Genomic DNA, 26,719 nt, shown 5'->3' on the forward strand with positions numbered 1-26,719 from the left:
AACTGTACAACCAAATGATTTTATTAATGAACACACTCATGACACAGACACAAGAGTTTACGCCATCAAACTTCACGCAGAGTTCCAACAGTAACACACTTCTGTCCAGCACTAATCACAGAGTGAAGTTCCAGGAGTTAGAAAGCAGATTATCAACACAGAGTTGCTTCAATTCTCCCAACACTGACAGTTACAGACCCACTGCAGTCACCAAACCAGGACCGAATGTCATCCAGTAACCTTCAGTGCGTCTCAATTTCCCACACACCTCTGAAATCCAAGCAGGACAGTAAACTCCCTCAGCTGTTCCCTTACTATTATTATTGTCTGTTCATTAATAAATTACACTCAGAAAACAAATATTACAAAATATTAAATATTAAAGCCATAAAAGGCTGAAAGGTTGCATTCAAGTGACACCTCATCATCATCATCATTCTACATAAAACTGTGTGTGTGTGTGTGTGTGTGTGTGTGTGCGTGTGTGTGTGTGTGTAAGAGCTAGCAGCACTAATGTAAACAGTATTAACTATCAATTACTGCATGTGTTTTACGTGTTACACGTGGCAATGCGGCTACGCTAACACTGCTACCATCACGTTACATAACATCCAGTCGCTGTTACTGAGTGATATGGTCTGATACTGGTGCTAATAGCAGTGCTAATATCACTATTATTAACTGAATGCTAACCACAGCAGTAGTCAGTAGTAATGAGCTAATGCTAACAGTGCTATCCTCACTCTTAGTCAATCAGTGTAGAAGCTAATGGCAACCATGCTAACACATAAACTAAGTATTGCTATAATTCTCTTGCCGTTGATGCTAACAGCGCTACATCAGTCATAACTTGTGTTAATGCTAACAAAATTCAGCTCACGATTCAGGTCTATATTCAGTGTTAATTAGCGGATGCTAACAGTTCTAAATATAAATTAATCAATGTTGTCCAGTGTTCATAAATCCACCATATTATGTAAATAACAGCATTAACTAGCTAATGCGTTCAGTGCTAGCTCCTTGTTCAGTGACATATAAGCGTTGGTAATGTTAGCATAGGTGATAGCCATTTAATGCTAATCCTGCAGTAGGTGTAATAAAGATGCTATGTTCACCTTAAATCAGTGATATCTTTTTTCAACACTTGATGCTAACAGTGCTATGACTATCAAGTTTAATTTTAGCATTAGCAGTGCAGTCGAGTTTAGCATTAGCGTCAGGGGTAAGAAAATGTTCAGTTAGTGATGGTTAGGTGCTGTTTCCTGGTGTCTCGTCTCCGCTAGCACTGGTTTCGCTCTTCAGCTGCAGGCTTGGTGCTGCCCCGGCGGGTGGAGTCGAGGTCAGAGCCCCGTCACCCAGAGAGGCTGGTGAGGTGTTTTCTGGACCTCCCTGCTCCTCGTGAACACGCATGTGCTTGGTCAGGTGATCTGAACGCATGAAGACTCGTGGACAAACGCTGCAGCTGAATCGCTTGGTGCCGGTGTGTGTCTGCAGGTGACGCTGCAGCTCGTCTGAGCGAGTAAAGCGTTTCCCACAGAACAGCCAGTTGCAGACGAAGGGCCGGTCACCACTGTGCCAGCGAAGGTGAGCTTTCAGGTGTGAGGTTTTCACATAGGCCTTCCCACAGCCCGGGATGTGGCAGTTGTGCAGGTGTTTGCGCTTGTTGGCATCATCACCATCGTTGTTGGTTCCTAGTGACTCCGCACTGAGGCAGTTTGGGCAGCGACAGGCCGTTTGACCCGGAGCTCTGGTGCCGGAACGGCGCTGCGACCTGGGACGAGCTGAACCGCTCGCTCCTTCCTGTGACTCTTCCAGGGAAAAGGAGTTGGCGTGGTGTGGAGTGTGAAGCATGTCCGGTGCCAGCGGTTCCATTTTAAAACCATCAGGGGGGTAAAGTGGACCAGCGTGGGGTGACGTCGGCAGGCAGCACATCTGAGCCTCAGGGTTGTAGGTGCTGACGGCTGGCTGCAAGCCCATGGACCCACCCTGACCCATTGCCCCACCCCCGACCCCAAGTGATGGTGACCCCTGCAAGTCCATCCAGCCTCCTGCAGCTCCACTGTGTAGGTCCCACCAACCAGACATGCCTACTTCTTCCGGGCCTCCAGGGGGCGCCGCCCGCAGCCATGGTTCATATGGGTGTGCCATGAAGTGTGTGTGTGTGTGTGTGTGTGTGTGTGTGTGTGTGTGTGAGAGAGAGAGTAAGTATTAGTGTAAGTTTGTGTGTGTGTATGAGAGAGAGAAGTGGCTTGGTGTGTATAAGCAGGATCACTTGTCTGGAGAAACTGGAACACAGGAGATCTGTGGAGGAAAAACAAGCAGGTGAGGAGACGTCACTGCAGCCTTCTGCCCCATTCTGCACTACGGCAGGGGTGTGTTCCACCACCACAGGTGTAACGTCCACACTGACATTTTGTAGAAAATATTGTAAACATGAATCACTCTGCAGATGCACAAACACATTTTCTTGCTTTCTTTCTTACACACACACACACACACACACACACGCACACACACGCACACATACTCTTGCTGACAGCAGTGTCTTACTCTGAAGGCCTTGCCCTGGTGCTGATGGCTTTGACTCCCCCTCCTCACCACACAAACACACACACACACACACACACACACACAGTGAGGAAAGACATAAAAACATGTCTGAACATGAAACACACACACACACACACACACACACACAACACACACACACACACACACACACACACACACAAACATACATCTAAACTGCCGGGTACTTCCCACAAGCTGGAGAAGAAGCTGTATTTAAAGGAAGTGTGTGTGTGTGTGTGTGTGTGTGTGTGTGTGTGTGTGTGCGCGCGCGCTTATGGATGTATTACCTTAATATTCTTTTGTTTGTAAACACAATTAATACTTACAGTGTGTTCACTGTAATGTGTGTGTGTGTGTGTGTGTGTGTGTGTGTGTGTGTGTGTGCGCACGAGTAAGAAGTGTGTATGTGTGTGTGGGGGTACATTTATTGCAGGTAGGTGGATTCCAGCTGTGAAGACCTGCTGACAGATGTAGCCCCGCCCACTAGGAAGGGGGAGGGGGTGGCTAAAGTAAGTGTGTGTGTGTATGTGTGTGTGATTTATAAAGCAAACAGGTTTAACTGTCTGCCAGACAGACATACAAATGAAGCCTGGCAACATGCCACTACCTCACACACACACACACACACACACAGTACATTCTGACACTGCTCAAACCATTTACACATACAAATCCAACACAAGTAGGTTTTCTGTGAGACCTGTGTGTTTGTGTGTGTGTGTGTGTGTGTGTGTGTGTGTGTGTGTGTGTGTGTGTGTGTGTGTGTGTGTGTGTGAAAATGTGTGTGTATGTGTGTGTGTGTTGGTGGGAAGAGGGGGTTGATTTAGAGCATGGGAATTAGGATCACTCACAACACAAATGCAGCCACTTAATCCATTTAAGTCAGAACACCACAGAAGATCCTGTACACACAGGAACACACACACACACACACACACACACACACAGTTTAAATGTGTGTGTGTGTGTGTGTGTGTGTGTGTGTGTGTGTTTGTAGACTCAGTAAGAGCCATAAACAGAGAGGAGACTTGGTGGGGCCAGTTCTGTGTGTGTGTGTGTGTGTGTGTGTGTGTGTGTGTGTGTAGAAGATAAAGTGCACTTCAGAGCCCACTAAGGCCAAAACACACACACTTGCACACACACACTGTGCTCATTAAACTCTTTGGGTTCTTTCCTTCAGCATGCTGTGATATTTGAGAAGATCCACATCAGCAATTAATCAACAACCCACAGATCTCCCCACAGATTAATTACTGCAGACACACACAGACGGGGACATCTACAGATGATCAGTAGTGTCTGAAACACAGACGGGGACATCTACATTCGATCAATAGTGTCTGGAATACAGAAGGGACATATACAGTTGACTGATAGCATCAATCAATAGAAATATGAAGCTCAGACTGTGGGCAACGTTATTCTGCTAGTCTGAGGTTTATAACGTACCACACCACACACTCATAAACCCTCCACTTGTTCAGCAAACACCTCAACCTCACTACAAACCCATTAAATAAGAGATAGAAGTGTTGAGAATGTTTGTTCAAGTATAACTTTTCCAGAGACAGTGAGGCAGTAAGTTGGATAAGACGTTGTGATGGTAAGATGGGAGGCTGTAAGTTGGGTGAGACGGTGAGGCAGTAAGTTGGGTGAGACGGTGAGGCAGGAAGTTGGGTGAGACGGTGAGGCAGTAAGTTGGGTGAGACGGTGAGGCAGTAAGTTGGGTGAGACGGTGAGGCAGGAAGTTGGGTGAGATGGTGAGGCAGGAAGTTGGGTGAGACGGTGAGGCAGTAAGTTGGGTGAGATGGTGTGATGGTGAGGCAGCAAATGTCATGAGACATGAGGCAGAAAGTTGGGTAAGATGGTGTAATGGTGAGGCAGTGAGTTGGATAAAACGATGTGAAGGTGAGATGGTGTGTTGGTGAGGCAGTAAGTTTCATGAGACATGAGACGGAGTGAGACAGTTAGGCAGTAAGTTGGGTGAGACTGTGTGAAGGTGAGATGGTGTGATGGTGAGGCAGAAAGTTGGGTAAGACGGTGTAATTGTAAGACTGTGAGGCAGTAAGTTGGGTGAGGCGGTGTGACAGTGAGGCAGTAAGTTGGGTGAGGTGTGACTGTGAGACAGTGAGGCAGTAAGTTGGGTGAGACGGTGTGACTGTGAGACGGTGTGACTGTGAGACGGTGTGACTGAGACAGTGAGGCAGTAAGTTGGGTGAGACGGTGTGGCGGTGAGGTAGTCAGTTGGGTGAAACGGTGTGACGGTGAGGCAGTAAATGTCGTGAGACGTGAGGCAGTAAGTTGGGTAAGACAGTGACAAATGGTGTGAAGGTGAGAGTGTGACTGTGAGACAGGGAGGCAGTAAGTTGGGTGAGACGGTGTGTGACGGTGTGTGACGGTGAGGCAGTAAGTTGGGTGAGGCCGTGTGTGACGGTGTGACGGTAAGGCAGTAAGTTGGGTGAGACAGTGTGATTGTGAGACAGTGAGATGTGAGGCAGTAAGGTAGGTGAGACGGTCACAAATGGCGTGAAGGTAAGACAGTGTGACTGTGAGACAGTGAGTCAGTACGTTGGGTGAGACAGTGAGACGGTATGACTGTGAGGCAGTACGTTGGGTGAGACGGGGTGTGACGGTGAGATGTGAGGCAGTAAGTTGGGTGAGACGGCGTGTGACAGTGAGACGGTGTGATTGTGAGACAGTGAGATGTGAGGCAGTAAGGTAGGTGAGACGGTCACAAATGGTGTGAAGGTGAGACAGTGTGACTGTGAGACAGTGAGTCAGTACGTTGGGTGAGACAGTGAGACGGTATGACTGTGAGGCAGTAAGTTGGGTGAGACGGTGTGTGACGGTGTGACGTTGAGGCAGTAAGTTGGGTGAGACGGTGTGTGACGGTGTGTGACGGTGTGACGGTGAGATGGTGAGGCAGTAGGTTGGGTGAGACGGTGTGTGATGGTGTGACGGTGAGATGGTGAGATGTGAGGCAGTAAGTTGGGTGAGACGGTGTGTGACGGTGTGACGGCGAGATGGTGAGATGTGACGACGAGGCAGTAAGTTGGGTGAGACGGTGTGTGACGGTGTGACGGTGAGATGGTGAGATGTGAGGCAGTAAGTTGGGTGAGACGGTGTGTGATGGTGTGACGGTGAGATGTGAGGCAGTAAGTTGGGTGAGACGGTGTGTGACGGTGTGTGACGGTGTGACGGTGAGACGTGAGGCAGTAGGTTGGGTGAGACGGTGTGTGATGGTGTGACGGTGAGATCGTGAGATGTGAGGCAGTAAGTTGGTTGAGACGGTGTGTGACGGTGTGACGGTGAGACGTGAGGCAGTAAGTTGGGTGAGACGGTGTGTGACGGTGTGACGGTGAGGCAGTAAGTTGGGTGAGACGGTGTGTGACTGTGTGTGACGGTGTGTGACGGTATGACGGTGAGGCAGTAAGTTGGGTGAGACGGTGTGTGACGGTGTGTGACGGTGTGTGACGGTGAGGCAGTAAGTTGGGTGAGACGGTGTGTGACGGTGTGACGGTGAGACAGCGCATACGTGTTATTTTTCATGATTTCATGACATGATTCCATCCTGTCCATTTTTTTTATATTTAATACAAATCTTATTTATTTCCTTAATAAATATAAATATTCACGCTGAGTTTAACTCAATCACTTCTGAACTGTTAAGCTGCAGGAAATAAAGTGCATACAGCAGTGTGGAGATCACAAGACCCATGGTGACGGTGGTGAGAAGAGAAGCTCGTTGGTTTAGACCAGTTTCAGCTGGCAGACGTTAGATCATCAGAATTCACCAAAGCTCTGAGCCGGTACAGACCAGTGAGGGAAGGACCAAACACAAAACCCTCACACCTGCATTTACACCCAATTCAATTTAGGATTGACTTCGAGAAAATCTCATCATCTGGATCTCAAAACAATTCAACTTCTAAAGTTCTGGATTAGAAAGAACATCAGACATCAGTAAAGTGTCTTGTCCAACTCAGGGAAATAAACACACACACACACACACACACACACAAAACACAACTCTCTCTCTCTTTCTGAATGTATATATTTATATGAAAGTGTAAAAGAATGAGAACAGGGTCACATCTGGATTACATGCACGTGAGCAGTGTGTGGAATCGGACCCAGTAACACGGTTTGGAATATAAATCACACCGGAACCGAACTTTAACGCGTTCACACTTTCCTTCTAAATACAAGTTTCAGTCCTTTAGTGCTCAGATGAGTGAGTCGCGTGCGCGCACCGTGTCCGTGTTTCCCTGAACTTTTTCAGAAACGTTTGCGTTCATTTTTTTCTCTCTAAAAAACAATCAAAGAAAGAAATAAAATATCTGAAAGATTGGAGTTTTTTTTACCTGTGTGACGGTGAGAAGCTTCACCTGAGCGTTTCACGGCTGCACGCGCTTCGGAGATCTCTCCACACTACTCCACACTGGACCGGAGCGGATCGGATGTGCGCGCGCGGATTTACTTTATGACGTGAATGTTCACGGAGCCACACCTTTCCACCGCGCGACTCTTTGAAGTTGAAGGAAGCTGCGCGCGGAGGGATTCGTGTTTATTCCTGTGTGTGTGTGTGTGTGTGTGTGTGTGTCGGTGTGTGTGTGTGTGTGTGTGTGTGTGTTAAATTCAGTGTTAATTCAGATCCACTCCATCAGCAACATCTGTAAATCTGTAGCCCTGTCACTACCCCAATAACTACCCATTTTAGTAACTCTAGCCAGTAGCTTTGTCAGTACCCCCTGTCACTGTCTTTTTTTCAGTACCCTGTCAGTACCCCGTTACTCCAGTCATTAGTGTTACTCAAGTCAGGAGACTCTCAGTGTCTCAACCCGGATAAATGTGGAGGTTTGTGTTATGAAGGACATCCAGCATAAAACATGTGCCAAATCAAATATACAGAAATCAGAATTTCATAGCGGATTGGTGGAGCAACCAACAACCACCACAGGTATCATTAACAACAGGGTACCGGTGTAAATTGTGCTGCTGTTGGCCGAAGGAGGAGAAGGAGAGGAGGAAGACGTCTACAGAGAGAGCAGGGAAAGGAGAAGTGGAGGAGATTGGAGGTTCAGGTTGGTACTGTAAATGTTGGTACTATGAGGGAAAAAGGGAGAGAGGGAGCTGATATGATGGAGAGGAGAAAGGTAGATATGTTGTGTGTTCAGGAGACCAAGTGGAAAGGGAGGTGTTTAAACTGTTCTATCATGGTGTGGATGGAAAGAGAAATGGTGTAGGGGTGATTCTGAAGGAAGAGTACAGTAAGAGTGTAGTGGAGGTGAAGAGAGTTTCTGATAGGGTGATGAACGTGAAGCTGGAAGTTGACGGGATGATAAATGTCATCAGTGCTTATGCTCCACTAGTGGGTTGTGAGATGGAGGAGAAGGAAAAATTCTGGAGTGAGTTAGATGAAGTGGTAGAAGGTGAACCTAGAAATGAAAGATTGGTGATTGGGGCAGACTTAAATGGGCATGTAGGTGAAGGGAACAGAGGTGATGAGGAGGTGATGGTAGGTATGGTTTTAAGGAGAGGAATGTGGAAGGGCAGATAGTGGTAGATTTTGCTAAAAGGATGGAAATGGCAGTGGTGAACACGTATTTTAAGGAGAAGGAGGATCATAGGGTGATGTATAAGAGTGGAGGAAGGTGCACACAGGCGGATTATATCTTCATGGATGAGTGCTCACCAACTAAAACTCAACCCCTGCAAAATAGAACTGTTGGTCATCCCAGGTGATTCATCTCCAGGTCAAGATCTCGAAATAACACTTCATGACTCTCTGCTCTCCCCTTCAGCCACTGCTCGTAACCTTGGGTTAACTATGGACAATGAACTGTCTTTCTTCCCACATGTCGCTAATGTTGCTCGTTCTTATCGTTTTCTTCTCTATAACATCCGAAGGATTCGACCATTTCTGTCCACACAGGCTGCCCAGATCCTTGTTCAGTCTCTTGTCATTTCAATACTTGACTACTGCAGCTCTCTGCTGGCAGGTCTTCCCCTGAACGCTATTCGTCCACTGCAAATGATCCAAAACGCAGCTACACGACTTGTGTTCAATCAGCCCAAGTTCTTCCACACCACCCCACTGCTGCTCCTCCACTGGCTTCCAGTAGCTGCACGTATCAGATTCAAAACACTGATGCTTGCCTACAAGGCCAAAAATGGACCAGCACCATCTTACCTGTCTGAGATCCTCCAGCACTGCTCGACTGGTACCACCTTCTCTCAGAATGAGAGGTAAGTACACTTCAAGGCTCTTCTCTGTTCTGGCACCGAGGTGGTGGAATGAACTTCCCCTAGATGTCCATACAGCAGAGTCCCTGACTATCTTCAATCGACGACTGAAGACCTTCATCTTCCTGAAACACTTAAATTAGCACTTTCCAAGTTTGTAGAATTCAAGAGTTATATTTATATTAAAGTTTGTAATCTTGCGTACAGTGTAGATTTATTCATTACTAGAGATTTAAGGCACTTTTGTACGTCGCTCTGGATAAGGGCATCAGCTAAATGCCGCAAATGTAAATGTAAATGTAAATGATTATGTTTTATGTAGGAGATGCAACCTGAAAGAGACTGTAAGGTGTTGGCGGGGGACAGTGTAGCTAGACAGCATCGGATGGTTGTCTGTAGGATGGTTTTAGAGGTGAAGAAGAAGAGAAGGAGAGTGAGGACTGAAAGAAGAATAAGATGGTGGAAGCTGAAGGAGGAAGACTGTAGTGTGAGGTTCATGGAAGAGGTCAGACAGGAGCTCGGTGGTGGTGAAGAGGTGCTGGATGATTGTGGAACTACTGCAGACGTGATAATTCAATTCAATTCAATTCATTTTTATTTGTATAGCGCTTTTAACAATGAACATTGTCTCAAAGCAGCTTTACACAGATAATGTGGTGATTAAATGTAAATATGTTCTTTGTAAGTATGTTTGTCCCTGATGAGCAACTGTGGCAAGGAAAAACTCCCCGAGATGGCAAAGGAAGAAACCTTGAGAGGAACCAGACTCAAGAGGGAACCCATCCTCATCTGGGTTGCACCAAATGTCCATTTGAAGCATATATGCAAAGTTGCGGGTACAGTGATGATGATCAGAAGCAAACTGCACTCGAGTCAGTGCAGCAGACCGCTGACACCAACTACAGTCAATCCGTCCTCAAAGCACCCGTTCTACTCCGGAATTACATGGAACCACCCAAGGTGTTGATGAGAGACCGTCCCGAGCTGCACAGAAGTGTGAAGATCCACGGAGGGGAGAGGGGCAGGAACAGTGGTCACTGGAGCCTCAGGAGCATGTTTAACTCGACCGAAGAGAGAGAGAGAGAGAGAGAGAGAGAGAGAGAGAGAGGGTGACGGGAAGAGAAGGATATGGATTATTAAGTGTAACTATTGGTGTATGAAAGTTAATGTCACTGTGCAGTTTGGACTCCGGCAAGACTCGCTATGGCAGCATAACTAAAAGAGAGAACCAGAAGGTAACACAGACATGAGGGATCTCTGGGATGAGGCGACCCACCACACCACCGTTCAACAAACCTGAGTGAGCGTGTGAATGTGAGGGGCGACAGCATACAAATATACCAGTTCACCAAACACTCTATATCCATGCCCTCAGATCTGTGCCCTTACCTAAGAAAAATCTACTGATAAAAGGCTTGACTAAATAAATAAGTTTTCAACCTCGACTTGAACACTGAGACTGTGTCCGAGTCCCGAACACTGATTGGAAGGCTGTTCCATAACTGTGGGGCTTTATAAGAAAGATCTGCCCCTGCTGTAGTCTTCATTATTTGAGGAACCAACAGATAGCCAGCACCTTTTGATCTAAGTAGGCGTGGAGGATCATACTGGTACAGAAGTTCACTCAGATACTGCGGTGCGAGACCGTTAAGTGCTTTATACGTCAGTAGTAATATTTTATAATCAATGCGAGATTTGATTGGGAGCCAGTGTAGACTAATTAAAACAGGGGTGATGTGGTCATATTTCCTAGATCTAGTGAGGACCCTTGCTGCTGCATTCTGGACTAACTGAAGCTTATTTATGCACTTACTCGCACACCCAGACAGTAAAGCGTTACAGTAGTCTAATCTAGAAGTAACAAAAGCATGAACTAGTTTCTATAACTATAAGGGAGACAGCTTTAAAGGTTCTTGGTGTGACATCTGGAAATAGAAATGAAGACAAAGAAACATGGTGGTGGTGGAATGAGGAAGTGCAGGAGAGCAGAAGTTGGACACTAAGGAATGAGAAAAGGATTTGTAGCGATTGTCCAGGCAGAGGAACCGAGCTGGGAAGGATGTGCTAGAAGTTAGAGCAATAAAGGATGGAGATGGAAATGTGTTGACTAGTAAGAAGAGTGTGATGAGAAGATGGAGGGATTATTTTGAGCAGCTGATGAACGAGGAAAATGAGAAAGAGAGAAGGTTGGATGGTGTGGAGATGGTGAAGCAGGAAGTATGGGAGTGACGAGGATGGACAGGATTAGAAATAAGTTTAATAGAGGGACAGTGCATGTAGGACACTTTGGAGACACGGTGAGGGAGGTGAGATTGAGATGGTTTGGATATGTGCAGAGGAGGGACATGGGGTATATCAGTAGGAGAATGCTGAGAATGGAGCCACCAGGAAGGAGGAAAAGAGGAAGACCAAGGAGGAGGTTTATGGATGTGGTGAGGGAAGAATCCAGGTAGTTGGGTTGAAAGAGGGAGATGTAGAGGACGACAATATGTATGGAGACAGATGATCCGCTGTGGCAACCCCTGATGGGAGCAGCCAAAAGAAAAGAAGAAGAATCAGTTTCCCATCAGTACCCCTTTCAATAGCTTTGTCAGTAGTCCTGTTAGTACCCCTGTCAATGCCCCTGTCAGTATCTTTTTTCAGTACTCCTATCAGTAAACCAATCAGTATCTTTGTAAGTACCCTTGTCTGTACCCCTATCAGTATCTTTGGAAGTACCCTTGTCTGTACCCATGTCAGTATCTTTGTAAGTACCCTTGTCTGTACCTCTATCAGTATCTTTGGCAGTACCCTTGTCTGTACCCCTGTCAGTATCTTTGTAAGTACCCTTGTCTGTACCCCTGTCAGTATCTTTGTAAGTACCCCTGTCTGTACCCCTATCAGTATCTTTGGCAGTATCCTAGTCTGTACCCCTGTCAGTATCTTTGCAAGTACCCTTGTCTGTACCGCTATCAGTATCTTTGGCAGTAGCCATGTTTGTACCCCTGTCAGAATGCTTGTCAGTACCCCTGTCCATATATTTGTCAGCCCCCCTGTCAGTAGCTCTGCCAGTGCCTTAGTCAGTATCGCTGTCATTAGATCTGTGTCACCATGTTGAGCTAATTAAATAAGATTATTTTTCTTGGTTAAGGATCTGTACAAACATCTTACATACACCAACAGGTGATCTCAGATCCACATCCTGCAGGACACGTATCATGTACACCGAAATCTGTACTACACCATGCACAGCACTGCTGGAGTCTGGAGGTGTTAATTAATTCTTTACAGCAGCAGCTCTGACAGTAGGGCAGGAACAGAGAGAGACCAGAGAGAGATCAGAATGAGAGAAGAGAGAGATCAGAATGAGATCAGAGAGAGATCAGAATGAGATCGGAGAGAGATCAGATTGAGAATTGAGAGATATCAGATTGAGATCAGAGAGAGATCAGATGGAGATCTTAGAGATATCAAATTGAGATCAGAGAGAGAGATCAGACTGAGAACAGAGAGAGAGAGAGAGAGAGAGATCAGAATGAGATCTGAGAGATCATGTTGAGATCAGTGAGATATCAGATTGAGAACAGAGTGAGATCAGATTTAGAAAAGAGAGAGAGCTCAGACTGAGAACAGATTGAGAGATTAGAGAGAAAGATTGGATTGAGAACAGAGAGAGATCAGATTGAGAAAAGAGAGAGAGAGAGCTCAGACTGAGAACAGATTGAGAGATTGGAGAGAAAGATCGGATTGAGAACAGAGAGAGGTCAGATTAAGATCTGAGAGAGATCAGATTGAGAACAGAGAAAGATCATAGAGAGATCAGATTGAGAACAGAGAAAGATCAGAGAGGAGTCAGATTGAGATCAGAGAGAGATCAGATTGAGATCAAAGAAAGATCAGAGAGAAATCAGATTAAGAACAGAGAGCGATCAGAGAGAGATCAGATTGAAAACAGAGAAAGATCAGATTAAGAAATGAGCGAGAGAGCCCAGACTGAGAATAGATTGAGAACAGAGAGAGAGACCAGAGAGATCAGAGAAAGGTTAGAGAGAGAGATCATATTTAGAAAAAAGAGAGAGATCAGACAGAACAGATTGAGAGATTAGAGAGAAAGATCAGATTGAGAAAAGAGAGCTCAGACTGAGAACAGATTGAGAGATTAGAGAGAAAGATTGGATTGAGAACAAAGAGAGATCAGATTGAAAACAGAGAAAATCAGAGAGAGATCAGATTGAGAAAAAGAGAGAGTTTAAATTGACAACAAATTAAAATAAGAGAGAGATCAGACTGAGAACAGAGAGTTCAGATTAAGATCAGATAGAGATCAGAGCGAGATCAGATTGAGTTCAGAGAGAGATCAGATTGAGATTGGAGAGAGATCATATTGAGATCAGAAAGAGATCATAGAGATCAGATTGAGATTGGAGAGAAATCAGATTGGGATTGAAGAGAGATCAGATCGAGATCAGATTGGGATTGGAGATTGATCAGATTGAGATCAGATAGAGATCAGATTGAGATCAGAGAGAGGATGGTGAGGGAATGAGTGTTTGTAGCTGCTATAACATGGCATTATTTCACAGATATTCAACATTATAATAAAATCAGATCATGATAATGACTTCATTTACTAATAAAATTCATTATAATTATTTAATTACTACGGTTTATAAGGAGAAGAGAGAGAGAGATTGTGTGTGTGTGTGTGTGTGTGTGTGTGTGTGTGTGTGTGTGTGTGTGTGTGTGTGTTTGAGAGAGAGGTACAGAGTGAGACAAACTTGAGTGTTGATGTGCAGTCAGTTTCTCAGCTTCACTCATCAGAGAAGAGATGTCTGTGATCTCTATCACACACACACACACACACACACACACACACACACACACACTAGAGGCTTTACTCTTGTTTCGACTTGTCAGATGAAAACCTCACACAGCTGGAACAGACAGGAAACAATTTCATCTGTCTCACTGTCATCTCACTGATCTCTGTCTCTGTCCTCTCTCTCTCTCTCTCTCTCTCTCTCTCACTAATGCATTCATATCATTTCACAACACACCCACACCCACACACACACACACACACACACACACACACACACACACACACATACACACACTTAAATACTCAGCAATACTTTATTTATTTGCCACTTTCGTTCATCGAAACGCACACACACACACACATATACACACACACACACACACACACACACACACACACACACATATGCACACTATGCAAACAGGTATTATGGCGTGTTTGCAGTAGACATGTTCTTTTTGTGTGTGAGATAAGCGTTTAGCTTTAATTTGCTCTCTGTCTCACACTCGGCCACATGGCTTTGTTCTACATCCCATAATAACACACAAGTTCCATAGTGTATATTGTGTATCTGTGCACATATTATACACACTATCTATACACTATCTATAAACCTGTCTCTCTCTCTCTCTCTCTCTCTCTCTCTCTCTCTCTCTCTCTCTCTCTCTCTCTCTCTCTTCCCACCCCAGAGAAGCCCTGCTCGGCCGAACCGGACCAGGAGAAGCCCTGCTCAGCTAAACCGGGCCTGGAAGCTGAAAAAGTCACAGTAGACTCTGGAGCGAGGGATTATGGAAAGAGAACGAAGCTTTATGAGTTTATAAGACAGAAAGGTGTTGATGTGCTGCAGGAGACCCACAGTGACAGCAGTAACGCTGCTGGGTGAAGGAGTGGGACGAGTTGGTGATTTTAAGCCACAACACGTCACTTAGTGGTGCTGACCTGCTTTTTACTCGCAATTTTAATCCTGTTTCTTACACTGTAGAAGAAATTCTAAACGGGAGGCTTTTAAAAGTAAAAGTTTTTTGTGAGAATGAGGTTTTAGTGTTTATCTGTGTGGAACACCAGTGCAGTGGAGAGAATTAAGTTTTTACACAAACTCAACAATGTTATTTTAAACTGCAGTTTTTAGTTTTGGGGGTGATTTTCATTTTACCTCGTAGCTTCCCGTAAGGGTCTGTGGGAGTTGGTGGAGACCCTTGATCTCTGTGACATATGGAGAAATTTTTATAAAAAACAAAGACAGTACCCGTGGACCAGTATGGTTCAGTGCACCATCAGTAAAAAGAACATAAAACCTAAGAGCAGCTACTGGTATTTTAACAACGCACTTTTAGAAGATTCTAATTTTAGAGAGTCTTTCATTTTTTATGGAATTGTTTTAAACTGGCATATTAAAACTTTCCAAAATAAAATGAATGACCTGTTAGACACTACATCACAGGGGGCGCTGGTCCACTCATGTTTTATAAGTGTCACTGAGATGGATGCTCCTTCTAAATTCTTCTTCAGTTTAGAACAAAAGAATGGACAGAAAAGATTTACGCATGGTGAGTGAAAAGAATCAGAGCCTAATGAACATTCGAAGCTGTATAGCAGTGAGAGGTCAGCGGCACAGGCAGTGGAGAAGAGGTTCCTCAAAGACCTGCCTAAGCTCACAGAGTCAGTGGCCAGGGAGTTGACACTGGCTAAGCTTCAGGAGGTTCTACAGGGCATGGAGAACGGGTGGGTGCCAGGTATAGATAGTCTCCCTGTGGGGTTTTTCAAGGTGTTCTGGGCAGTAATAGGGCAAGACGTGCTGGAGGTCCTACAGGACAGTGTTACAGGAGGTCAGCTCCCATCAAGCTGCAGGAGTATGTAGGGTGTGTGTGTATAGATACAGTATACAGGATGTACAGTATGTAAGGTGTGTATATAGATACAGTATACAGGATGTACAGTATGTAAGGTGTGTATAGATACAGTATACAGGATGTACAGTATGTAAGGTGTGTATATAGATACAGTATACAGGATGTACAGTATGTAAGGTGTGTATATAGATACAGTATACAGGATGTACAGTATGTAGGTGTGTATAGATACAGTATACAGGATGTACAGTATGTAGTGTGTATAGATACAGTATACAGGATGTACAGTATGTAGGTGTGTATAGATACAGTATACAGGATGTACAGTATGTAAGGTGTGTATATAGATACAGTATACGGATGTACAGTATGTAAGGTGTGTGTATAGATACAGTATACAGGATGTACAGTATGTAGGTGTGTATAGATACAGTATATGGGATGTACAGTATGTAAGGTGTGTGTATATAGATACAGTATATGGGATGTACAGTATGTACGGTGTGTATATAGATACAGTATACAGGATGTACAGTATGTAGGGTGTGTATAGATACAGTATACAGGATGTACAGTATGTAGGGTGTGTATAGATACAGTATACAGGATGTATAGTATGTAAGGTGTGTATATAGATACAGTATACGGGATGTACAGTATGTAAGGTGTGTGTGTATAGATACAGTATACAGGATGTACAGTATGTAGGTGTGTATAGATACAGTATACAGGATGTACAGTATGTAAGGTGTGTGTATAGATACAGTATACAGGATGTACAGTATGTAGGGTGTGTATAGATACAGTATACAGGATGTACAGTATGTAAGGTGTGTGTATAGATACAGTATACAGGATGTACAGTATGTAAGGTGTGTGTATAGATACAGTATACAGGATGTACAGTATGTAGGGTGTGTATAGATACAGTATAGGATGTACAGTATGTAAGGTGTGTGTGTGTATAGATACAGTATACAGGATGTACAGTATGTAAGGTGTGTGTGTATAGATACAGTATACAGGATGTACAGTATGTAGGGGGTGTGTATAGATACAGTATACGGGATGTACAGTATGTAAGGTGTGTGTATGGATATAGATACAGTATACAGGATGTACAGTATGTAAGGTGTGTGTGTATATAGATACAGTATACAGGATGTACAGTATGTAAGGTGTGTGTGTATAGATACAGTATACAGGATGTACAGTATGTAGGGTGTGTGTATAGATACAGTATACGGGATGTACAGTATGTAAGGTGTGTGTGTGTATAGATACAGTATACAGGATGTACAGTATGTAAGGTGTGTGTATGGATACAGTATACAGGATGTACAGTATGTAAGGTGTGTGTATGGATACAGTATACAGGATGTACAGTATGTAAGGTGTGTGTATGGATACAGTATACGGGATGTACAGTATGTAAGGTGTGTGTATGGATATGGTATACGGGATGTACGGTATGTAAGGTGTGTGTATGGATATGGTATACGGGATGTACAGTATGTAAGGTGTGTGTGTGTATATAGATACAGTATACAGGATGTACAGTATGTAGGGTGTGTATAGATACAGTATACAGGATGTACAGTATGTAGGGTGTGTATAGATACAGTATACGGGATGTACAGTATGTAAGGTGTGTGGGTATAGATACAGTATACAGGATGTACAGTATGTAAGGTGTGTGTATAGATACAGTATACAGGATGTACAGTATGTGTGTATATAGATACAGTATACAGTATGTAAGGTGTATATAGATACAGTATACAGGATGTACAGTATGTAGGGTGTGTGTATGGATATGGTATAGGATGTACAGTATGTAAGGTGTGTGTATGGATATAGTATACAGGATGTACAGTATGTAAGTGTGTGTGTGTATGGATATGGTATACGGGATGTACGGTACATAAGGTGTGTGTATGGATATGGTATACGGGATGTACAGTATGTAGGGTGTGTGTATAGATAGTATACAGGATGTACAGTATGTAAGGTGTGTATGGATATACAGTATACAGGATGTACAGTATGTAAGGTGTGTGTATGGATATAGTATACAGGATGTACAGTATGTAAGGTGTGTGTATGGATACAGTATACAGGATGTACAGTATGTAAGGTGTGTGTATGGATACAGTATACAGGATGTACAGTATGTAAGGTGTGTGTGTATGGATATGGTATACAGGATGTACAGTATGTAGGTGTGTGTGTATGGATACAGTATACGGATGTACAGTATGTAAGGTGTGTATGGATATGGTATACAGGATGTACAGTATGTGTGTGTGTATGGATACAGGTATACAGGATGTACAGTATGTGTGTGTATATGGATATGGTATACGGATGTACAGTATGTAGGTGTGTATGGATAGATACAGTATACAGGATGTACAGTATGTAGGTGTGTATGGATACAGTATACGGATGTACAGTATGTAAGGTGTGTGTATGATATGGTATACAGGATGTACAGTATGTAAGGTGTGTATGGATATGGTATACGGATGTACAGTATGTAAGGTGTGTGTATGGATATGGTATACAGGATGTACAGTATGTAAGGTGTGTATGGATATGGTATACAGGATGTACAGTATGTAAGGTGTGTGTATAGATACAGTATGTACAGTATGTAGGTGTGTATGGATACAGGTATACAGGATGTAGTATGTAAGGTGTGTATATGGATATGGTATACAGGATGTACAGTATGTAAGGTGTGTGTGTATAGATAGTATACAGGATGTACAGTATGTAAGGTGTGTATATAGATACAGTATACAGGATGTACAGTATGTAAGGTGTGTGTATAGATACATGGTATACAGGATGTACAGTATGTAAGGTGTGTATGGATAGATACAGTATACGGATGTACAGTATGTAAGGTGTGTGTATATGGATACAGTATACAGGATGTACAGTATGTAGGTGTGTGTATGGATACAGTATACAGGATGTACGGTATGTAAGGTGTGTGTATGGATACAGGTATACAGGATGTACGGTATGTAAGGTGTGTGTATGGATATGGTATACGGGATGTACGGTATGTAAGGTGTGTGTATGGATACGGTATACGGGATGTACGGTATGTAAGGTGTGTGTATGGATATGGTATACGGGATGTACAGTATGTAAGGTGTGTGTATGGATACAGTATACGGATGTACAGTATGTAAGGTGTGTGTGTATAGATACAGTATACAGGATGTACAGTATGTAAGGTGTATATGGATATGGTATACAGGATGTACAGTATGTAAGGTGTGTGTATGGATACAGGTATACAGGATGTACAGTATGTAAGGTGTGTGTATGGATATGGTATACGGGATGTACAGTATGTAAGGTGTGTGTATGGATATGGTATACGGGATGTACAGTATGTAGGGTGTGTGTATGGATATGGTATACAGGATGTACAGTATGTAGGTGTGTGTATGGATATGGTATACGGGATGTACAGTATGTAAGGTGTGTGTATGGATATGGTATACGGGATGTACAGTATGTAAGGTGTGTGTGTATGGATATGGTATACAGGATGTACAGTATGTAGGTGTGTGTATGGATATGGTATACAGGATGTACAGTATGTAGGTGTGTGTATGGATATGGTATACGGATGTACAGTATGTAGGTGTGTGTATGGATATGGTATACGGATGTACGGTATGTAAGGTGTGTATGGATATGGTATACGGATGTACAGTATGTAGGTGTGTATGGATATGGTACAGGATGTACAGTATGTAAGGTGTGTGTATGGATATGGTATACGGGATGTACAGTATGTAAGGTGTGTGTATGGATATGGTATACGGGATGTACGGTATGTAAGGTGTGTGTATGGATATGGTATACAGGATGTACAGTATGTAGGTGTGTATATGGATATGGTATACAGGATGTACAGTATGTAGGTGTGTGTATGGATATGGTATACGGGATGTACAGTATGTAAGGTGTGTGTATGGATATGGTATACAGGATGTACGGTATGTAAGGTGTGTGTATGGATATGGTATACAGGATGTACAGTATGTAAGGTGTGTGTGGATATGGTATATGGATGTACAGTATGTAAGTGTGTGTATGGATATGGTATACGGATGTACAGTATGTAAGGTGTGTGTGTGTGTATGGATATATGGTATACAGGATGTACAGTATGTAAGTGTGTGTATGGATATGGTATACGGATGTACAGTATGTAGGGTGTGTATGGATATGGTATACGGATGTACAGTATGTAAGGTGTGTGTATGGATATGGTATACGGGATGTACAGTATGTAGGGTGTGTGTATGGATATGGTATACAGGATGTACGGTATGTAAGGTGTGTGTATGGATATGGTATACGGATGTACAGTATGTAGGGTGTGTATGGATATGGTATACGGATGTACGGTATGTAAGGTGTGTGTATGGATATGGTACAGGATGTACGGTATGTAAGGTGTGTATGGATATAGTATACAGGATGTACAGTATGTAAGGTGTGTATGGATATGGTATACAGGATGTACAGTATGTAAGGTGTGTATGGATACAGTATACAGGATGTACAGTATGTAAGGTGTGTGTATGGATATGGTATACAGGATGTACAGTATGTAAGGTGTGTGTGTATGGATATGGTATACAGGATGTACAGTATGTAAGGTGTGTGTATGGATACAGTATACAGGATGTACAGTATGTAGGTGTGTGTATGGATATGTATACAGGATGTACAGTATGTAGGTGTGTGTATGGATATGGTATACAGGATGTACAGTATGTAAGGTGTGTATGGATATATACAGGATGTACAGTATGTAAGGTGTGTGTGGATATGGTATCGGATGTACAGTATGTAAGGTGTGTGTGTGTATATAGATACAGTATACAGGATGTACAGTATGTAAGGTGTGTGTATATGGATATGGTATACGGGATGTACAGTATGTAGGGTGTGTGTATGGATATGGTATACGGATGTACGGTATGTAGGTGTGTGTATGGATATGTATACAGGATGTACAGTATGTAAGGTGTGTGTGTATATGGATATGGTATACGGATGTACAGTATGTAGGGTGTGTGTATGGATATGGTATACAGGATGTACAGTATGTAGGGTGTGTGTATGGATATGGTATACGGGATGTACAGTATGTAGGGTGTGTGTATGGATATGGTATACGGGATGTACAGTATGTAAGGTGTGTGTATGGATATGGTATACGGGATGTACAGTATGTAAGGTGTGTGTATGGATATGGTATATGGGATGTACAGTATGTAGGGTGTGTTGTTGAGAGTGAAAGTGAACTGTGAGTAATAGAAGAGTCAGTGGTTGCTTTTTTTAGAGATGAGCAAAAAAGTGATTGAGTTCTTTCAGTAGGAAGCCACTGCTGGTTGGTGGAGATCATGATGTTGGTTTGTATTCTGTGATGGTCTGGATGCCTTTCCACATGCATCTGGAGTCTGAGTTGTGTAAGTGTTCTACTATGTGGAGTTTGTATGTGTGTTTGGCTCTCCTGTTCTTTCCCTCTTCTCAGGTTGGCCCTGGCTCTGTTGTGGTCATCTGCGTTGCCAGATTTAAAAGCAGCATCTCTTGCTTTCAACAGGAGATGGACCTCAGAGTTCATCCATACATTTATACATTTCACATGTTTGATGGTAGTGATCATGTGTTGATCTGGTCCAAAACAAATGATGTGTAAATGTCCATGTCTGTCTGAGAGTCCAGTGTGGCCTGTGAGACAAACATGTTCCAGTCAGCATCCTGAAACGTCCTGTAGAAAAGAAATGCTCCCTCCAGCCACACCTTTACTTTCCCCATAGCTGATTTCACCCGTTTGATCAGTGGTGTGTATTTGGTAGCATGAATAAAGAGAGGTGATCAGACTGACCCAGATGGGGGAAGGGAATGTCCGTGTATGTCTCAGGTATGTTTGTGTAAACCTGATCCAGTGTGTTGTCCCCTCTGGTAGAGCAGGAGAGATTATGGTTGGAGTGGTTGAAAGATCCTTCAGGATGTGCAGATTGCTGATAGCTGTGTGTAGTTCCCCCATAGCTAGTTTAGCTTTAGCGTCTGGAGGCATGTACACTGCAGTCACAACAAGGATTATATGCACTATTTATATACAAAACTGTATACTCAATTCATACTCATTATACACAAGTTATATTTAACTTCTGCACACTACCTGATGTTTCTATCTGTCTGTCTCTGAATGATGAGTGTTTAAATGAGTTTAATAAGTAAATACTGTACTTGACATTTTCTTATTAATTCTGATCATTAATAATAATCATATATATATATATATATATATAATTTATCATCATAAAAATTATTTACTTACAATGTTTAAAATGATTGTGTGTGTGTGTGTGTGTGTGTGTGTGTGTGTGTGTGTGTGTATATATGTTCTTCAGGACTCAGTGTTCTCAGGGTTAGCACTGCAGGCTAATGCTAATGTTAACTTCCTCTCTTAAATTCCTGAACACACAGCTGCTCAATGCCACATTTCCTCTGTGCTGGAAATCCACAAATCCTACCGGCACAGACACACACACACACACACACACACACACACACACGCACACACACCCTGGCTGTGGCGCCCTGTGTTTAGAGGAGCGAGGCAGTATTTTAGCGAGTCAGGCTTTGATTGTAGTGCACACCTGTATTTTCAGGTAGAGACTTCCTCCCTGACTCCGCCCATCTCCTTTGATTCTTAAAGAGCTGTGGCGCCTCCATTACTGAGTACATACACACACACACACACACACACACACACACACACACACAGACTAGACAACTTCATATGACACGTTGATGTTGACTAGAATGCATGTGTGTGTGTTTGTGTGTATGTATATGTATGTGTGTCTCTGAATGCATTTGTGAATGTGTGTGTGAGTGTGTACGTGTGTGTGTTTTTATATCTATTGGTGTTTGTGTGTGTGTGTGTGTGTGTGTGTGTGTGTGTGTGTGTGTGTGTGTACTGTGTACTGTGTGTGTGTGTGTGTGTGTTGTGTGTGTGTGTGTGTGTGTGTGTGTGTGTACTGTGTGTGTGTGTGTGTGTGTGAGTACTGTGTGTGTGTGTGTGTGTGTGTGTGAGTGTGTACGTGTGTGTGTGTGTGAGTACTGTGTGTGTGTGTGTGTGTGTGTGTGTGTGTGTGTGTGTCTGTCTGTGTGTACTGTGTGTGTGTGTGTACTGTGTGTGTGTGTGTGTGTGTGTGTGTGTGTGTGTGTGTGTGTGTGTTTGAGGAGGGAAGTAATGAAGTATAAACACTTTGTTATTTTACTTCAGTGGATTTTTTCTGGTTTCAGTTTTTTACTGTTTATTTTTTTGAACTTTTCACTTTCACTCATTTTTACACAAATATCTGTTCTTTCTACTTCTTACATTTTCACATCAGACTTGTTACTTTAGATTTAATCTGTTTGATGACATCATCAATATTTATTCTTCTCACTGCACCGTTTTCAGCTCATCAACATGTTTCATGTCATTGTGCTGCTTCTTCACTCCACTGGTGGATCATCTCCTGTTTCTCACACACCACAGACGTAGACTAGATTCTGAAGCTCACAGTGAGCAGAGCAGAAGTCAGTAAGAAGTCTGGGGTTAATGTGAATGAGACAGAGGGAGTCAGTGATGAGAACATGACTGAGAACAGAGACGTTCCTGATCACCTGATCATCATCATCTTCTCTCTGCTTGTGTTCTACATGGTGGATCTTCAGTCTGATACATTCATTAGAGAACAACATCTGAAATAATTTTCAGATTAAAGTAATAATATGACGTGAGGTTCAGTTCCAGCGTGACACTAAAACAGGTCGTAATAATCACTACTTTATACTGAAGAACATGTCAGAACCCAAACTTCTTTACTTTCACTTCAGTCAAAAAGTGCAGTCAGAACTTCAGCTTTTACCAGAATCTTTTAAAACATCAGGATCTGCACTTCTACTGAGTGAAGGTGTGTGAGTGAGGAGGATCTGAGTCCTGACTGAGTTCCTGCAGTAGAGTCAGGAGGAAACAGCTGACAGTCCAGCAGAATCTGGTGAGAAGTTTGAGGAAGAGGGCATTTAAACTTCAGAGCCACTGAGGAACCCGATCTCAACAAAGAAACCCTGAACTGAGGGTGATGTGAGGAACATGAGAGTGATGGTGTGATGGTCCATAATTTACTGCAGGTTTCATTCAATTCTTTTACAAACACACACACACACACACACACACACACACACACACACACACACACACACACAGTAAGTCAGGAGGGAGCCTGCTGTGACACAACGCTCAGAGCAGAGCACAGCACCACTCTGTGGACAAATGAGGAACTGCATGGAGCTGTGGCTTCACAAGCTTTCAGTGTTTTCACTGCTTTTATGTCAGTAGTAATATTTTATAATCAGTGTGAGATGTAATTGGGAGCAGTGTAGATGATTAAAACAGGGCTGATGTGATCATATTTTCTAGATCTAGTGAGGACTCTTGCTGCTTATTCCAACAACGTTCTCCAGTCCAGCAAGCAGGAGATTATGATCAATGGTGTCAAAAGCTGCACTGAGGTCAAAACAAGTAAAGAGACAAAACCCTGATCAGAGGCCAATAACAGTCATTTACCACCTTAACTAGCGCCGTCTCTGTGCTATGATGAGGCCAAAATCCTGACTGATACATTTCATAAATGTTCTTCCTCAGTAGATGTGAGCAGAACTGCTGTGCTACAACCTTTTCTAGAATCTTGGAGATAAAGGGGAGGTTTGATATTGGACTGTAGTTGGACAGCTGACAGGGTGAAGGTCAGGTTTCTTAATTAGGGGGTTGATAACTGCAGTTTGAAGGATTTAGGTACAAAACCAGTGCTAATGGAAGAGTTTATTATTTTAAAACAGGTTCAATTCCCTCTGGAATGATCTGTTTGAGGAAACTTGTAGGTGAGGGATGGAGAATGCAGTTTGATGATTTTGATGAGGAAATAAATGAAATGAAGTCGTTCTCTTGAATAGGAGTAAAACTTTGTAATTGATGGTCTGTTATAATGACACTGCTGTCTACAGGGTTATTTATAAAATAGTCTGGATTTATTTTAATCGTCTGGATTTCTTGCCTGATGTTTTTAATTTTATTATTAAAAAAGTTAATGAAATCATTACTACCTATTGATGGTGTGCATGTGAGTGCAGTGCTTTTATTTCCTGTTCATTTTGCTGCAGTACAGAATAAAAATCTAGGATTCTGCTTGTTATTTTCTATGAGGGAGGAGAAATATGCTGATCAGCAGCACTAAGAGATTTTCTAGAACTCAGGAGATTCTTCTTCAATGCTATTTGAAATACTGTTCATTTGGTTTGACTCAATTTACATTCTAATTTTAGAGTGGTCTGTTTTAAGGTGTGTGTATGATCATTATACCACTGTGCTGATTTATTCTCCCTGATCATTTTGGTCTTAAGTGGAGCTCCATCATCAAGAGTGTAACAGAACGTTGATTGTAGGTGTTCAGTGGCCCAGTCGAGCTCTGCTTATTTCACTTTATTTTCTTTATAACAAATTAAAGCTTCTGTAATATTGTTTAAATTTAATTAAAATACTCATATCAAATTCATTTATAAAATAAACAAAAAACCACTTTTATTATGAAATGTGTGCACGTTTATTAGAAAACGTCACTTCCGTCGCGTGTTGCTGAAACGTATCTGTGTGTGTGTGATGATGATCTCCTTGCTGTTTCAGTAGTGTGTGTGTGTGTGTGTGTGTGTGTAAAACATGGGGGTGTCTCGGGTCATCGGCGGTTCGGTGCTCGGTACCGGGTTGATGTTCAGATTCAGCGCGCGCTTCTGCCGACAATTATCTTCTAATAATAACAGAAAACCGAGCCGGAGTGGGTCAGGGCTCAGAGACCCCGCGCGCACACACACCCGCTCTACACACACCCGCAGCGGAAGTGTGTGTGTTGACGAGACAGAGGTGCGGGTCCGATTCGCCCCCAGTCCCACCGGTAACCACACACACACACACACACACACACACACACACACTACTGATACAGCAAAACATACAATGTTTTAGCAACACGCGACGGAAGTGACGTTTCCTAATAAACGTGCACACATTTCATAATAAAAGTGTTATTTCCTGTTTATTTTATACAGTAATGATACAGTAATGATACAGTAATACAGTAAACTGTGTGCAGACACGCATGTAGTTTGAGTTTTTTTAGAATTTGCCTTTAACTCACATGTAACCATTCAGCATAAGAACGTGTGTGTGTGTGTGTGTGTGTGTGTGTGTGTGTGTGTGTGTGTTAGGGTTTCTACACCTGGGCGGTTTGCGTACTGCTCTCTATAACTTCCTGTTTGCAAAGCAGCATGGTGGGACGTTCATCCTGCGTCTGGAGGACACGGACCAGTCACGTATCGTACACGGAGCGGCCCAGGACATCGAACACACACTCGAGTGGGCGGGTATGACATCACCATAGCAACCAAAGTGCAAGAACATGAGCAAACCTGCATGATGTACATGAAAAGCAAACCCACTGGTCAGTAATCAGTCCTGTGTGTGTGTGTGTGTGTGTGTGTGTGTGTGTGTGTGTGTGTGTGTAGGTATCCCCCCTGATGAGAGTGTATCTAGAGGAGGTGTGTATGGTCCGTATGTCCAGTCTGAGCGCTTGAGTTTATATTCTGCTGCTGCAGCATCTCTCATAGAATCAGGCCACGCCTACTACTGCTTCTGCACCAATCACAGATTAGAGCTGCTGAAGAAGGAAGCACTGCGCAGAGGACAGACGCACACACACACACACACACACACACACCTGTTATCATCCCTGAATACACACACACGTGTTTAACAAAGGAAAAATCACATCTGTGTGTTTCAGATATGATAACCTGTGTGTGTGTGTGTGTGTGTGTGTGTGTGTGTGTGTGTGTGTGTGTTTCAGATATGATAATCTGTGTGTGTGTGTGTGTGTGTGTGTGTGTGTGTGTGTGTGTGTGTTTCAGATATGATAACCTGTGTGTGTGTGTGTGTGTGTGTGTGTGTGTGTGTGTGTGTCAGATATGTGTGTGTGTGTGTGTGTGTGTGTGTGTGTGTTTTAGATATGATAACCTGTGTGTGTGTGTGTGTGTGTGTGTGTGTGTTTTAGATATGATAACCTGTGTGTGTGTGTGTGTGTGTGTGTGTGTGTGTGTGTGT

General features: G+C 43.2%; 2 protein-coding genes across 2 annotated transcripts in view; one reads left to right on the plus strand and one right to left on the minus strand.

Annotated features, from left to right (window-relative positions):
- The window catches only part of sp6 (Sp6 transcription factor), a 27,499-nt gene continuing 780 nt past the window's right edge, over nucleotides 1–26,719 (minus strand). Inside the window, exon 2 of the mRNA XM_046837329.1 lies at nucleotides 1–2,171. Coding sequence (XP_046693285.1) covers nucleotides 1,249–2,148 — 900 coding nt within the window. The 5' untranslated portion in view covers nucleotides 2,149–2,171 and the 3' untranslated portion in view covers nucleotides 1–1,248. The remainder of the gene's footprint in view (nucleotides 2,172–26,719) is intronic.
- ears2 (glutamyl-tRNA synthetase 2, mitochondrial) overlaps nucleotides 25,206–26,719 on the plus strand; it is a 16,954-nt gene continuing 15,440 nt past the window's right edge. Inside the window, exons 1-3 of the mRNA XM_046837330.1 lie at nucleotides 25,206–25,514; nucleotides 25,828–25,983; nucleotides 26,125–26,311. Of these exons, the coding sequence (XP_046693286.1) occupies nucleotides 25,283–25,514; nucleotides 25,828–25,983; nucleotides 26,125–26,311 (575 nt within the window). The 5' untranslated portion in view covers nucleotides 25,206–25,282. The remainder of the gene's footprint in view (nucleotides 25,515–25,827; nucleotides 25,984–26,124; nucleotides 26,312–26,719) is intronic.

The sequence above is a fragment of the Silurus meridionalis genome, chromosome 24 (genome assembly GCF_014805685.1).
Source record: "Silurus meridionalis isolate SWU-2019-XX chromosome 24, ASM1480568v1, whole genome shotgun sequence".
In the NCBI taxonomy this organism is placed as follows: domain Eukaryota; kingdom Metazoa; phylum Chordata; class Actinopteri; order Siluriformes; family Siluridae; genus Silurus; species Silurus meridionalis.